The 16749-nt window shown below is 40.6% G+C and overlaps 1 protein-coding gene across 1 annotated transcript in view; it reads right to left on the reverse strand.

Annotated features, from left to right (window-relative positions):
- LOC140651067 (transducin-like enhancer protein 4) overlaps window positions 1-14412 on the reverse strand; it is a 74179-nt gene extending 59767 nt beyond the window's left edge. The window contains 3 exon segments of the mRNA XM_072860124.1: window positions 3054-3070; window positions 3460-3664; window positions 14343-14412. Coding sequence (XP_072716225.1) covers window positions 3054-3070; window positions 3460-3664; window positions 14343-14378 — 258 coding nt within the window. The 5' untranslated portion in view covers window positions 14379-14412.
- Window positions 14413-16749: the final 2337 nt, after the last annotated feature.

The following is a 16749-nucleotide window of genomic DNA, read 5'->3' on the forward strand; positions in this document are numbered from 1 at the left end:
GGTCAGTCACACTAATTGATGGACTATCAAAAAACTGCAGGCAAACCCGGACTTTGCAACTGATAAGGATGCAAACCTGAGGGTCCAGGATGTTGGAGGGGGAGAGTAGAACTATGCCAGCTGATGAGGCAATGTGCAGGGGAAGGGGTAGCAGGGAGGAAAAATGAGGAGAGGAGACAGAAAAGGGTACAAAAGGGGCCGGTCGCATGTAAAACGGGGCCGGTCAGTATGCTTGTCTGTCTGAGCCCTATGCCTGATCACTGCAGTCTGTCTTATCTTCTTATTAAATCTTTTCTTAATTATGCCTTTGCATAATCTCACTATCTCGTGTTTATGTGTGCTGCAAGGACTAAGTGCCAGCTACTGGTGAGACCTGTGTGAGTGAAATAGAATCACAGAATATCCTGAGTTGGAAGGGACCCACAAGGATCATTGAGTCCAACTCCTGACTCCACACAGGGCAAGTTAAAAGTTAAACCATATATCTAAGAGCATTGTCCAAACACTTCTTGAACACCGACAGGCTTGGGGCCGTGACCACTTCCCTGGGGAGCTTGTTCTTCAGACCACTGGGCAGAAATCACATCGCATCAACACCTGCCGTGGGCCTTCACGATGCTTTGTTTTAATTAAACAGTCAGATTTCCCTGGTCCGCACCAGTTCTAAGCCATCTGCTAGGTACCAGCCAAGGCGGGGCACCAGCCTGGGGACCCCCAGCTCTCCCCACTGTCACTATCACAGCATGGATTTGGTGCCAGCTACTGGAGTCAGACACGGCCTGTGGTGTCAGCTACAGGAGTGAATGGGGGTCCTAGCATCAGTAGTTGGAGGGGCCATAGCTCTCTGGATCTAGGGAGGGTCCTACAGACTTTGTGCCTGGAGTGCCAGCTACTGGGGGACTGGCATGAGTGGACTGGGTGCCAGCTACCGTAGTCAGACTGAGGGTGTAGGCACCCCTGGCCTGTGGTGTCAGCAGCTGGAATGAGTGGGGTCTCAACCACCAGCCACTGGGGTGGGAATGGTGTGTGTCTCCCAAAAAACAGCTACTGGGAGGGACTGGGGGGAGTGAGGGGCTCAGAACAGGCAGCTGGAGCAGGACCACAGGTCACAGCCCATGTGCCTGGTGCTGGCTGTTGGGGGAGGGTTCAACTGTCTGTATGTTCCCCAAACCGGGTGTGCATGTGTAATTTGCTAGTAAACTTCAAGCTGGACTAGCTGGCAGGTAGGAGGCTGTGGGTCCGGGCAGGGGTATCAGGTGGGCAAGAGTCTGTGCTAATATACCCAGGGTGACTTGTGAGTATGGAATGCCTGTGGGACGAGTGTGTGAGAGCATGTGTGCTTGCTAGCGAGCATCAAGCTGGACTAGCTGGTGGGTAGGAGACCCACAAAGCAGGTAAGAGGGCCTGGGATCTGGGCAGTGGTACCAGATGGATGGGGGGGGCCATGCCGGTACTTGGGGGATCTGCAAAATGTGCATGTGCTTGCGAATCTGCAAATGTGTAAATGTGCATGTGCTTGTGAATCTAGAGAGTATCATGTGTGTGCCTTCACTAGTGAACTTCTATCTCTACCAGCCAAAGATGAGGAAGTCTTCTTGGCTGTCTATGCTTATGTTTTATGTGAGTCCTATATGTAGGTGCTGTTGAAGGCAGCACCTTGTCGGTGGCAGTCTGTGTAGTCAGGCTTGTCGGTATCCCCTCTCTCTCTCTTTCAGATATGTGCTCAGCTTCGCTACTGGTTGAACCTGCAAACGGGAAAGTGGCAGCCACATCTCTCGGTCTGGGAAGAGACCCTGGGTCCCTGGGTGCACCAAGCTGAGTTCCAGCAGCTGGGCAGGAGGGAGTCCTGTGCTGGAGAAGGAGGCAGACTCATCTTAACATCCCTTAACAATTGCATAAAGCAATAATCCCAGTTTCTAGCCCTTGTGACAAATAATTTGAAATTAAAACTGGCACACTGTTGTCTTATGTCTGCCAATAGACAGCTTCAGTGCCTTTGTTGCTCACAGTAAAAACTGACAGTTCGTGTTGGCTCCTGATTGTTATGCAGAACCATGTGGGTAACGGTAAAACTGACAACAATCAGCTAAATTTCAACCTGCTGGGATGTGACAAAGTTGCCAGTGGCAGAATAGATGTGCTGGGGAAGGGTACAGAACACATCCCCACCTGGAGCTGCCAGAAAAGCAAAGTAATACGCTATCACACCACAGTCCCCACAGTGACAGGTCTCTGGTGGGGGCAAGGTCTGTACCCAGGCAGCCTGCTTCTCCTGACTCCATCTTAGACACACAAATAACATCCTCCTGGCAAGTACTTGGTGATCTTATCAAACACACCTAAGACTTGTATTATTAACACCTCTTCTGCCATTTAGCCAACCCTAAGAATCAATTATGTATTTCTAAAAAACACCATTGAAAACTTGGTTGTAAGGGTTCAGTAAGCTGTTGGTGCACATACGTACACTACAGAGTCATTCAGAGCTTGGAAATTAACTTTTGGGAACGGAATATAAGAGCCTTAATGTGATTGCCATCTTCTGTGCACTACAGAATAACAGTTCTTTCCCACTCAACTAAGTGCTTCTAAAACAATAGTGGGTAGGAGACTAATACTTTCCTGTGAGTGACTGATTCTTTCTTTCTGTATCTGCATTAAGAGTATTTCATTAGGTTATATCAGAATTATAATTTTACAGTCTCCAAAGATTTAAAACTACTGGTTAATTCTTTTTGTTTCATATGCTCATGGAGAGACAGAGAACAGCCTTCTATTCCCATATTCACGAACAGCCTCAATTCTGAAGAGTCTGCCTAGGAGCTAAGGTGCGATTATTAAACTCACTGGATGATAGGATCTGCAATCCTAGTTATGCTATTATCAGCCATTTTCTAAATGTGATACATAATCCACATAGGATTCTGCTAATCAACATGAATGTCACAATCCAGTTTGTTTGTGACATTTTCCACAATTCCAGTTCATACTTCGATAAATGCAGCGTACAGCTCTTTAAGTCAGTCCTTCCACCTATGAAATGGGAGTCCTACCTTGATGGAATCTCTGTCTGCATGCAGAACAGCCACAACACACAAGAAGGGGAGGAGGCAGCAGTAGTAGCACCAGCAGGGGATGGGGAGGTGGAGTAAGAGAGAAAGAGATAAGTACTAGTTAGTTTACATAAAATTATAAATTTATCATACTTGGAAGAAAGAATCCTGATGTCTGTTAAATAATAAATGGCACAGATGCTAACTTTTCTGTACAGTTAGTTATTAATATTGTACAGCCAGATTTATAAAACTGTATTTCTACCATTTGAACACACTTTCTGACTACAATTAGGTAATAAATACTGAAGCAATTATCTAGGATTTTTTTTTAAAGAGAGTTTAAAAAAAGAGAAAGAAGGAAAGAAAAATGAACAAAGCCATACACTCATCTGGCAGTGCCTACCTCTTTGGTGATTGTTTTCAGGGTGCTTCTTTTCATCTTTAACTGGGAGGTTGGTCTGTCCACCCAGTGCACTAGACAATGCCAGAAGGCCAGCACTGCTGCCAATGGGTGGGATGATTGGAGGCTGTAAGCCTGAGGAGTGTGGAGTGAGAGGCACAGGGAGACCATACCCATGTGACAAATGCTGGGCCTGGAGTTGTTGCTGCTGTGAAAAATGAAACACAGATATTGAATTTGTTCAGGGAACAGGGTGGTGTCCAATTGATCCTGTACATCAAATGTAATGGATCAGATCAATCAATACATCTGATTTGATCCAGATATAAACTCACACAAACATCCTGGCATTTTAAAAGTGTCCATGTGCTTGGACACAACACAATCTGTAAACTTCAGGCTGAATTAAACAACAAAAATAGAAGATACTAAAGTAAAGGAATTTTCCAGTTTTGGTGAAATTCTCATTCCTCTAACAGAGCTATTAGATTTTATTCTTGCTAGCAGAAACACACCACATACACATCTAATCAAAACATAACTAACTATAAAATCAGTTATATAATGCAAAAAAACCCCCTGAACATTGAGAAAATTAGTGTTTAACAGTTCTCCCAGCACTACTGCACAGCATGCAGTGAGAGCTAATTTGAAAGAGAAAACCTGAATTAATAATCCAGAAAAGGAAACCAGTTGCAGCCAGTGTCTTAAGTGTCCTCAGTGGTACTTGAGGAAATTACTAGCGAAAATCTAATGTAGCAAGGTGTAGCAAGGCTTGGGTCCTCCTGTAGGCTTGCTCAATAAAGCTGAAATAATTGGGCACTCTGCACGTTTAGTGATGCTCGAATGAAAAACTAGAGGTTTTCCCTTGTCCTCTTCTCTAGCTGCTGACTCTGTGTTTTGACAGGTTTATTTGAATAGGATTGCGATGCCTGCAGCAGTAACTGTGTCATTTTTACCAGTACACTGGCAACGCAGAGAAAGGTTTGAATTGGAGTGCTTGACCTCAAGGAAGGCTGCATCAAGCTCTGTGCTTTACTAACCGCGGGGGGGGGGAGAGAAAGAAAAGAAAGGAAGAAAGAGAGAGAAAGAGAGAGAGAGAGAAAGAAAGAAAGAAAGAAAGAAAGAAAGAAAGAAAGAAAGAAAGAAAGAAAAAGAAAGAAAGAAAGAAAGAAAGAAAGAAAGAAAGAAAGAAAGAAAGAAAGAAAGAAAGAAAGAAAGAAAGAAAGAAAGAAAGAAAGAAAGAAAGAAAGAAAGAAAGAAAGAAAGAAAGAAAGAAAGAAAGAAAGAAAGAAAGAAAGAAAGAAAGAAAGAAAGAAGAGGGAATAGAGGAAGAAAAGGAATGGACAAAATATCCTGTGCTCTGGAGCCTCAACTTTCATTTTAAATAAGGAATTTCCAGTTCCCATTTGAGAACGTGCTATAAACCAATGCAAGATGTTTGCCTGAATCTGCCAGTGACTTGAAGCAATGGCTTTGAGAAGGGCCTAAGAATATTAACAGTGACAGAGATTTGCCATCACTATTTTGCTATTGATCAAAGTATACAAGATAAGGGACACTTACTGCACAGTACTGTGCAACCGACACAGATCTGCCTACTGATCTACAGAATCTGTATTATATACCCCCTTCTCTATGGGTACAGGGTACTTTCCAAAGAGCTTAAAAAATGCATCACCAATGCAATCCTTGGCTGTTGCTAAGGGGTGTTTACACTGGTCAAGGACTTTTCAGCTTCCCATGCTCTGCTGGGTGCACAAGAAACTGGGAGAGGGCACAGCCAGGATAGTTGATCCAAACTGACCAAAGGGCTATTCCATACCATATGACGTCATGCTCAGTATATAAACTGGGGGGAGTTGGCTGGGGGGCAGCGATTGCTGCTCGGGGACTGGCTGGGTGTCGGTTGGCGGGTGGTGAGCAGTTGTATCATTGTTTTTTTTCCCTTGGGTTTTGTTCCTCTCTTGCTCTCTTGTTGTTTTCCTTCTCATTACAATGTATTATTATTATTAATTTTTGTTCCAATTATTAAACTGTTCTTATCTCAACCCACGAGTTTTCTTACTTTTGCTCTTCTGATTCTCTCCCCCATCCCACCGGGGGGGAGGGTGAGCAAGCGGCTGTGTGGTACTTAATTGCTGACTGGGGCTAAACCACAACACTCCCAGAAACAATATGGACATTAAGAGTAGTGTGTGTAATGACACCTCAGCTTGACAGTGCCTAGTGGCTTGAGATGACCCAGAATAGCATGGTTAGCCCAATCCCTCTTGGCCAAGAACTGATGTTTTCCCTGCAAGTTGAATTGCAGAGAACTCTGAAAATAACTGAAAAGAACATGATACCCTTGGTCATGAAAGCATCATTGCCTAATACAGCAGAAATTTGGTTTGATTTAGCCACATCATAATGCCATAAAGAAAAGACTTTGGTATGAAAACTGGATTGTTAAATAAATCTAAATAACACCCAAAGTTCCATTATTGCCTAGTGTGCCTGTATCTACAAACTGCACAGAGACGTGGACAATGTGATGAGACTCCTATAAGTTGTTCACATTGTTAAACTGGACCGGGACTAGGAGTTCAACAACAGGAGGATTGTGGACTATGATTGCATTGGTACAAAACAGGACTATGAACTCCTCTAACATGGTATGGCAAAAGTGAGATATTGGTCCAAAAACAGAAATTAAAATAATACCAGTGAAATACTGGGAAACTCTTGCTCTCAGAATACAACCCCTTGTAGGGACAAAGCTGTCAGTAATCATGCAAACCAAAAATAAGAGAGTGTGATCACATAATTAAGCCTTGTTTGCTAACACACATACTCAGAGGGCAAAGACAAACAGTCACAGTGTGTCTAACTGCCATTTCCAGACTTTTGAAATCTATTACTCTGTTCAAATGCTCACAATGTTCACAGCTTGGTTTTGCTTTTTCACCGCCCAGATATGTCACCAGTGAATATCGGCTTGCAGGGTGACCTGTTGTCGTGGTTTAACCCCAGACAACAACTAAGCACCACACAGCTGCTCGCTCACCCCCCCACCCCCCACCCAGTGGGATGGGGGAGAGAATCAGAAGAGTAAAAGTGAGAAAACTTGTGGGTTGAGATAAGAACAGTTTAATAGGTAAAGCAAAAGCCACACGCACAAGCAAAGCAAAATAAGGAATTAATTCACTACTTTCCATCGGTGGGCAGGTGTTCAGCCATCTCCAGGAAAGCAGGGCTCCATCACGCATAACGGTTACTTGGGAAGACAAAACGCCATCACTCCGAACGTCCCCCCTTCCTCCTTCTTCCCCCAGCTTTATATGCTGAGCATGACATCATATGGTATGGAATAGCCCTTTGGCCAGTTGGGGTCAGCTGTCCTGGCTGTGTCCCCTCCCAACTTCTTGTGCACCCCCAGCCTACTCACTGGTGGGGTGGGGTGAGGAGCAGAAAAGGCCTTGACTCTGTGTAAGCACTGCTCAGCAGTAACAAAACATCCCTGTATTATCAACACTGTTTTCAGCACAAATACAAAACATAGCCCCATAGTAGCTACTATGAAGAAAATTAACTCTATCTCAGCCAAAACCAGCACACCTGTACACAGCTGCTTGGCTACAGGGAAAGTTAGAAAAATGTGGAGAACTCCTTACCCACTGGACATCAGGTTCATGATACAAAGTGAGAAAATGTACTTCCTTCTCCAGTTCTCAAAAAGCCAAAGATACAGAAGAGTAAGACAGCTGGTTTTACACTGACAGATATTCACCCCACACAGAAATTTTCCACTATGGAAGAAAGTTTACATTCATTTCTGCCTGTGTAATGGATTTAGGAGATCATAAAATCTGATATAATTTGAAAACTTGCAAGGAAGACCTGAAAATGAGCCAACTGAGCAACCATGTAATTCTTTTATGTTGCTATAATGCTTTTGCTCCCCATCCATCTCCTCTCTTTTATTTGTTATCCTTACTTGTACTATTTATGAACTCTTAGCCTGTGGTTAACTTCAGACAATCCAAGCACTGCTGACTACAGTATGCATTAAATCAAACACACATTTTCGGGATCAATGCATAATAGGTGAAAACTTGCGAAGGCAATAAACCAGGTGTGGCGGTGTGCTCCCCTCCCGCCCCTGCGTAAGCAGTAACCACCAGTGGGAGTCATCCTGATAGCTGCATCCAGCTTATGCTGGACCTTGAGGACAGATGGCAACAAAGTAGCCAAGGGCTGCCTGAAGCAGTGATCCAAACGTCTTGCTAATATGCAAATATGACCATAAGTCAGTCATCTTACTCCTTAAACAGTGGACAGCCCAGGGCCCGTTGAGCTCTCCTGCATGCCAGGATCCCCTTGAGGAGGGATGCCTCTCAAGGTTACTCCTTGAGGTTGAGAGATTCCTTGCCACAACAGATCCTTGGTAAGTGACTAATAGCATGCTAAACTTTGAAATCTTAGCTAAGTGATATAAAGGATTGATTATGCACATATAATCCTTTAGACATAACCCGTTGACCAAGACTGGGACTAGGATTAGATCTAGCCACACCTAGACTCCTCTCTGAGAAGGAGTTTAGAAAGCAAGGGGATCCTTTTCCGAACCTCATGACTCAACGGGAGGGTCTCCCTGACAGTTTTGTCTGACCCTGTCCTCTATGCAGTAAATAATCAAGTGTACCTTGCCATCGAATCTTGTTAAACCACTTTCACATTGAACTTTGTTAACTCCCTCTTCTATATCAATAAAGTATATTTTTGCTTCTGTCTTACGAGTGAAGTGCACTCTCACTCCATCTGCGACACCAGGCTTTATTATGCTGTAAATTTCCCAGAACTATTTAAAAATGAAAACAGCAAAAGCTAGCTACCAAGAAATACATCCTACAAAATGCTACTGGATTGCAATGTTTTTAAGAATTATCCAAGATGCAAAAATATAAATATAATTTCCTCAGTACTCTTCTAGATAGTGTATAGGAACAAGGAGTAAAAACTAACACATCTAAGCAAATAGGTAAAAATGCTTTACACAGGAAAAAATTTTCCTGCACCTCCCTCTAGTAAACAGTCTGTCTAGGCACTCAGCATCAGAAGGGAAAGAGCATCCACTCTCCTTGTAAAGCTTCAGGGCCAATTCTCAGCTTTCCTGTCAAGTTGTAACCAGCAATATCAGCTACGAATTTGTCCCCCTTGACTGCTGCAGTTCAATGAAAAACCCCTCTCTCTTCCTCACAGTGTAAGCACATATGAGAGGCAGGAAGAATCCACTTTGCATGAAGAGTCAGAAATTTTTCTATATGTTAAACACTAATGCAAGAAAATGCTGCATTTAGCAGCAGGAGGTCTGGACCACTGGTGCCACAGGAATAATAGCATGCATTGATGCTAAGTTTTTATTAGAACTTGTGTGCACTTATCTGCACCACACCACTTTAAGGTTTGCACATCTGCAAATGTACAAAAGATTACTTTTTTTTTTTAAAAGAGGCATTGTTCTCCACATCTATAGAAATGGACTACTCACTTAAAAACAACCAAAAAAATTACACACCTTCCAAGATGGAGCAAACAAGTGCCTCAAAGACAGAACAGAAATTTTGACAAGCACTGTATTAAAGAAGGAACTTTATAGCTTGATAGTTATATGTCACAATACAGAAGGAGTCCATTCTTCCAGTAACTGCCATTTGCTTATTTTTAAAGAAGATAATAAAACTGACAGAATAAAACAAAATGCTTAAAAATTAAACCAAAGCCTTTTTTTTTACTCAAATGTATAGAATGGTAAAGGCAAAATCATTTAAATTCTTTCCTTAGTAATATAAGTAATTAGATTTAATATTGCTGTTCCAAAAATAGTGCTTACTAAAAGGGCATGAGGGAAGACCCAGGAAACTACAGACCTGTTAGTCTAACCTCAGTACCTGGAAAAATTATGCAGAGATTATACTGGGTACTACTGAAAGGCATTTAAAGAGTAATGCAACCATCAGGCACAGTCAACATGGGTGCACAAAGGGAAAGTCCTGTTTAACTAATTTGATATCCTTCTATGATAAGGTCACCCACCTAGTGGATGAAGGGAAGGCAGTGGATGTAGTTTTTCTGGATTTTAGGAAGGCTTTTGATACTGTTCCTCACAGCATCCTTCTGGACAAGTTGTCCAGCTGTGGGATGAGCAGGTTCATGTGTGCTGGGTGAAGACCTGGCTGAGTGGCAGAACTCAAAGGGTTGTAGTGAATGGGGCTACATCTGGCTGGCGACCAGTCACCAGCGGTGTTCCTCAGGGCTCAATTCTAGGGCCAGTTCTGTTCAATATTTTTATCAACGATCTGGATGCAGGAGTTGAATGCACCCTTAGCAAGTTTGCTGAGGATACTAAACTGGGAGGTGCTGCTGACTCTCGCGAGGAACAAGAGGCCTTGCAGAGCAATCTAGATAGATTGGAGCATTGGGCAATCATCAATGGCATGAAATTTAACAAGACCAAATGCCGGGTTCTGCACCTGGGATGGAGTAATGCTGGGCAGAAGTATAAATTGGGAGAGGAGTGGCTGGAGAGCAGCCCTGCAGAAAGGGATCTGGGGGTGCTGGTTGACAGCAGGCTCAACAGGAGTCAGCAGTGTGCCCTGGCAGCCAAGAGGGCAAACTGCATCCTGGGGTGCATCAAACACAGCATAACCAGCTGCTCAAAAGAGGTGATTATCCCGCTGTATTTAGCATTGGTGCTCAAGGTACTCACCTTGAGTACTGTGTGAAGTTCTGGGCCCCACAATTTAAGAAGGATGTTAAGGTCCTTGAATGCGTCAAGAGGAGGACAACAAGGCTGGTGAAAGGGCTGGAGGGCATGTCTTATGAGGAGCAGCTAAGGACTCTGAGTTTGTCTAGTTTGGAGAAAAGGAGACTGAGGGGGTGACCTCATTGCTCTCTACAGCTTCCTGAGGAGGGGAAGTGGAGAGGGAGGTGCTGATCTCTTCTCCCTGGTATCCAGTGATAGGATGCGTGGGAATGGTTCAAAGCTGCATCAGGGGAGGTTCAGACTTGACATTAGGAAGCATTTCTTTACCGAGAGGGTGGTCAAACACTGGATCAGGCTTCCTAGAGAGGTGGTTGATGCCCCGAGCCTGTCAGTGTTTAAGAGGCATTTGGACAATGCCCTTAATAACATGCTTTGACTTTTGGTCAGCCCTGAAGTGGTCAGGCAGTTGGACTAGATGATTGTTGTAGGTCCCTTCCAACTGAACTAGTCTATTCTATTCTGTTCTGTTCTGTTCTATTCTATTGTAAACCAATGAATTATGAGTTTAAAACCTGTCAAAATATTTTTTTTCCTGAGCTGAGGGGAGAGAGATTTAAATCCACTGAATTTTAATATTTCAGCTTGAGCTGCAGGAGGTAGAGAAAGTCCAAATGAACTATCCCATCAGCACCATTCAAGCATGAACATTTTAATCAGTTTTCCTTTTTTGGAGTTCTCTAACACAGTTTACACTGTCATTCTGAAAGCACTAACACAGAGAATGTAAAAAACCACCAAGACTTGTTATTGCCTTCACAATTGATGGCAAATAATTTTGCAGACTTCCTATCAGTAAAATGTCACTACTGAATTTGAGGCTCAGCATTTCTTTTGCTAAAGTGTGTTTTCTTTGAACACCATCATATACTTGTTTGTAATTTTTTGGTACATTTATCTCTATGTGATAAACAGGTATACAAGCAGTGGCCTCCATTTCTGTCTTACTGCCTAAATGCAGTTGAAAACTGTTTTAAACAGGGGAAAAAACCCAGACTGATAAAATTCTTGTACAGTTAATTCCCTGGTTCCCTTATTAAAATGTAGTAATCACCTTCACACAGCATGTTCTGATTATATAGTACAATAGATAAATATTCTACTTATTTATTTTACAAGAGTTAGATGACTCAATAATAAAGGAAATGAAAACATCATACCTAATTAGATCATATTACTGATTTAAGGCTACAATTTGTGTGTTGGAACAACAATGTGATCTTGCAGTTTCTAATTTAAAAAACGCATGACTATCAATTGGATACATCATATTCCTCATCCCAATATAGCCAGCCTGGAAAGAAGCACTGAGAATATACACTACAAATTATTCAGAGCAGAAATTCTGTACAGTACCATCTATTGTAAATATCAGTCTGAATGCCTGCAGATTTACAATCCTCTTGCAGCATGGTTATGATAAATTGTTTTGGTTTAGTTTTTCTCCCTGTATCTCTCAAGAAGATGATAGATGATATTTAACTTGTTTCAGTCTGTCAACAGTTTTAAACTGAACATGACCTGAGAAAGAAGTCATTATAACTGTGTTTCATTCCATTAAACACAGCTACTTATTGTCAAGAGAACAAGCAGTCTCTCCAGTTTCAGGCTCACTTCAGTATTTTGCAATTAAACTGCGTGGATCAGCAATTTGGTTAATTTACCAATGAAGATAGAATAATATTGCAAAGTTAAAAAGGTACTTCATCAGATTCGATTAAATCAGAATACATTCATATAAAAACATATGTGAAACAGAGACATGCTTTTGCACATTCAGTTCTTTTGTTATGCCATATTCCATTCTGATAAAACCCATTTTAAATTCTAACCCAGGGTTCCTCCATTCGAACCAAAGGGGTTTAGCATGAGTAAGGTGAATTGAATAGGCCCCCAAAACCACAGAGAAATTTAGGCCACGGTTATATTTTAAAAACTCAAATTACAGTACAAATTACAAGATATTTTAGAAAAACTCTAAAAAGCAAACAAATTTTAGAAGCTTTTAAAATATCACAGTGTTACAAGAACACAAACTGTCAGACTTAGCAAACTGAAAAATAATATAAAACAAAGAACAGAGATATAAAAAAGTAGTAATTTCTAATTATGTTATTTGATTTTTATTGGTATTCACTTTACAAAGTATGACAAGCTTTTTCTAGTCCCGTGCCACATTTTCTGTCTCTACATTTCTATCTCTCAAGCACAGACATAAAATTATTGTGGGCATTCACGCAACTAGAATGTAAGCTCTTTTGATAAATTGCTATCCCATTTATTCACTTTTTCTAATAAATCTCTTAAAGATTATATTAGATTACTTCTCTTCCATAATAATTTAAATCAAATGAACACAATATTTTTCAGTCAGTATTGCTCCTGTTTGTCTAAAGCTAAAGAGAGATTCACACTGATCCCAAGTCAGTATAAAACAGAAGAGTAAAAAAAGCAAGTGAAGCAAGTTAAAAATCACTCTTATGAGGGAGGTGAGAGCTATCCTTTTTTAATACACAAACCCAAAAATTCAGATATTATGAAAGTTTGAGGCAATAGAGTCTCAATTGACTTGAAAAGATAAATTCAGACAGCAACAGACAAAACAGAAAATTTACTTCTGTCTGGTGGGGGAGCGCCAACAGAAGAAATTACCAGGCTCCCAGACAAGTGTCCAGTCTGCATATATTTATTCTTTGTATTTTAGTGGTTCATGAAAGCAGGATAAACGTTAAATAACAAGTGCAATATGCAATATCTATAAACATCACATTCTACATCAATAAGCTGATTCTCTACTAGAAAACATATTATTTTTTACAGTCTAATATATGTAATAGTGAATGACAAATGTACACAAACATACTGTAAAGTATTCATATGCATGCATGTGCATGCACATACACACAAACACTACATACACACATATGCAGCACATACATACATATAAAAACTTCTTTAACAAAGAAGCCAACTAACTTTATGCAAAGCATGTTAATAGAAGGCAATATTTTTGGTTAGGTAATGAAAAATAATTGGGAAATTATTCATCTCCCACTGTTCCCACTGGAACATAAACAGTATAGAAAAAATGTTATTCATAATTCTACATGACACACTCCGATTCACTGCCTTCTTTCTAACAGGCACTTCAGAAGAAATAAAGTTTACTCTTTTCCATTTATATCTTCTAATTGACTAACAGTGTTTTCTTGTGGTCAGAGGGATACAAAATAGAGTTAGAAACATCCTATTAAATACAAGCTACAGTCACACCACTGCTCTACACTACTGTCAGCAATGATCAGAGTCCTGATTTCCTTATTAAAAGACAGAGTCATAATTGAAGCAATATCTTCACTTTAGACTGACTATTTGGTGATCCTTATTCACTCATCAATTTGAATTTTAATGAAAACAAATGGATTAATTAGAATTTTAAAGTGTGGTTGATACCGAAGGGGAAATTAAAATTGTATCTGCTCAGCAGTGGTAATTTGTGACCAAGGAATGATCTGGCATGGAGGGCAAGAAGGCCTAAATGCAGAAGGGGTTAAACTGGCTGGAAGCAGGAATGCCAGAGACAGAACAACTCCCTGTAAGGGAATGAAGTTTCGCTTGGTGATAAGAAACAGCCGCAGCATTGTCTTGTAGCCATCCTGGAATGCAACTGGGCTGGGGGATGGACCCAAGGCCGGGCTGAGACGCCCCATGCAACCGCTCACGGGATTGGTGCTGCTCCAAGTGTATATAAGGAATCAGCTCGAGACGCATCTTTGCAGACTCCTTGTAGAACCACTTATTGCGGTAGGACTCAGTGCATTGGTTATTAATTATTTTTTAAAAAAATATATTTAAGCACAAACATGTGTTTAATTTGCTTCAAGGGGTAAAACAAAAAATCCCCAACAATACACTGAATAAAAATGGAGAAAACATGTATAATCAATACACAAAATAAAAAACATTTGGGAGGCGGCAGAATAAGGGCCTCCTCCTTTCATTAGAAGAACTTAAACAACTGCTTGCACCAGATGCATAATTATACATGTGAATAATGTGCTATTAAGCTATGACTTCTCACCTTTATTTTATGTAGTGTGAACAGCCAAGGCTTCATTGTGATTTCTTTCCTCTCCAGTCATAAAATGTAAACATTGTGGCTGCCCTATAAATCTTGCAGAACTTCTATACTGAGCTAATACTACTCATACTAAAGCTTTTACAAGAGGGACTCCACACATTCATATTTTTAGATAACTGGGAGCAGGACACCTATGACTGTACTGCTGAAGGGTAAACTTTGGGTTTTTTTTTTTTTAAAAAGGGCAAGTACATTTTTTTAAATGTAAAAAGAAAGAAGAATTTAAAAAAAAAGAGTGGTGAATATTCACAGTTCCTGGCCACCAGACAGAAAAAATACATGGGCAGCAGTGAGAGAAAAATCCCTCATTAAAGCACAGTGTCATTTGAAGGCTATCTGTTAAAATGACTGCAAAGGTAGACTGGCATGCAGTATGCAAAGGAAGCAATGTTACTTAAAAAGCACAACAAAAAACAGGTATCCACTCAGCTTAGGGGAATGGATACAACACAGACATTACCCTGTTAGTCATCTTGGCACAGTGCAAGCAAATGTTTTCAGGTAGTAACCAGCTTTTATGAAGATTAAGCTACTGAACATCACCACTGCCCTCAGCTTTTGTCCACTCAATGTAAACAAGTTAATAGAAAAAAGAAAAAGAAAGCTAATTACAAACACTATTAAAGTTAAAATGGAAAGACCATATACCCCAATGATTGTGTTCAGTTCTGCCATGGTCACTTGCTTGGCACATTCCACATCCTGCAGCACTTGTTGCTGATGCTATAAATGAAGATCAGAAACAGAATAAAATGATTTTTTTCTAAATTATTAAGCTTTTTTTTCTTTTCAGTCACGTGGGGCTTGAAATAACTGTTCTCTAACAGACAGTCAAATTCTATGTTGATGTGCAAAAGTAACAGATGAGGGGAAGATTTCATTTATGCCATTACTTGCCAGAAATTATATCCTTGCTCCCAAAAAGAACTATTTTACAGCCTGGCTATATGGAGGAACTGCCTTTATTTGTTCACCAGCACAGTGTGCTCTTGAATTTATATGCCACCTTAAAATGCAAGCGACTTTCCTTACAGACACAGAAACTTTTGGGTTAAAAAAAAGCATAATGAAGAAGAAAGGTATGAATTTTCAACAGTCACATGGTGTCCACATTATTGAAGGATATGTAGCTTCTCCTTGATACATTTCAAAGCAGCTCAACCACAAGAAGGAAATTTAAAATTATATTCACAATTGTTACACATGTTACTAATTATTTCAATCCTCAACATGTTGTCCCAAAAATCGGGGGTGTGCAAAATGCCAATATACACACAGAGCCGAGGTATTTTATTACATATTTGCACAGAGATGGGTGCCTGTCCCAAGACAGCACACACAGCTTTCAAATTAACAGTTATTTATACACAAAGCATTAACATATTCAACTTCCTAATACATATGCAGTATTCTTCTATTAAATGATTGGTTAAAATCTCTTCGCCCAGCATGTAAATTAGTACACATGCCTAATTGTTCTTCTTCAACTTCATCATTTGAGTCGGTGGTATAATTGGGGTAGGTGGTCTGTGAGTCGGTGGTCGTGATCTCCCCCTGCCAGAATTACCTTTCCCCTAGTTTCCTACCTTTTTGGCAGATCTAAGCGGTTCTTCACGGTTTACTAACTAGACTAGTAATACATCAGTTAGACTTCTGCTTTCGACAGCCACATCCTGCTTATTAGACAAAGGTACATTGTCTAAGTTCCTATGGAGATAGGGTAGGGCTCTACAATGGATTTCTATAGCAGCATCAATCTTTATGTGAATTGTATACTTTTGATTATTACAACAAACATGTAAATTTTAATAGCTTAGAAAAGTCCATAAAAAATACATGGTTTAATTAACAACGGTTTACAAGCTTCACTGGTTATATTATCTCAGTTTAAGTAATACAGTATATTTCAGCAGTAAATTCAAAATTTCTGTATGCTGAAAACTGATATTTATTTGAAAATGTCAACTACAAATAAAATAAGGTCCTAATGTTGCAAACAGATCTGTGCTTGAGGATCTGTGCCTGTTTGGAGTTCCGGTGGCAAATTAATCTCTACAGGTAGCCTTGCACAACTGGGATTACAAATGACAAATTGGTGCAAGGGAGGGGTCAGGGAGAACTGCAAGTATGACCTGCATTGGGAGGGAATCATCTTGGATCTATAGCCATAGGCTGAACAAAGTATGAGCTTCTGCCTATATCAAGGGGTACTGAAACTATAAAGGGGCCTTCATGCTACAGTAGAAAGGGAAATACTGAAGTATCAGCTCTGTATTTCATTTGGAAGCTAAGGTCTAGATTTTCTTGGTGCAGAGTTTAAGGAAAGGGCTGACAGGGTCTTATTAAC

Source organism: Ciconia boyciana, chromosome 4 (assembly GCF_034638445.1).
Source record: "Ciconia boyciana chromosome 4, ASM3463844v1, whole genome shotgun sequence".
Lineage (NCBI taxonomy): Eukaryota > Metazoa > Chordata > Aves > Ciconiiformes > Ciconiidae > Ciconia > Ciconia boyciana.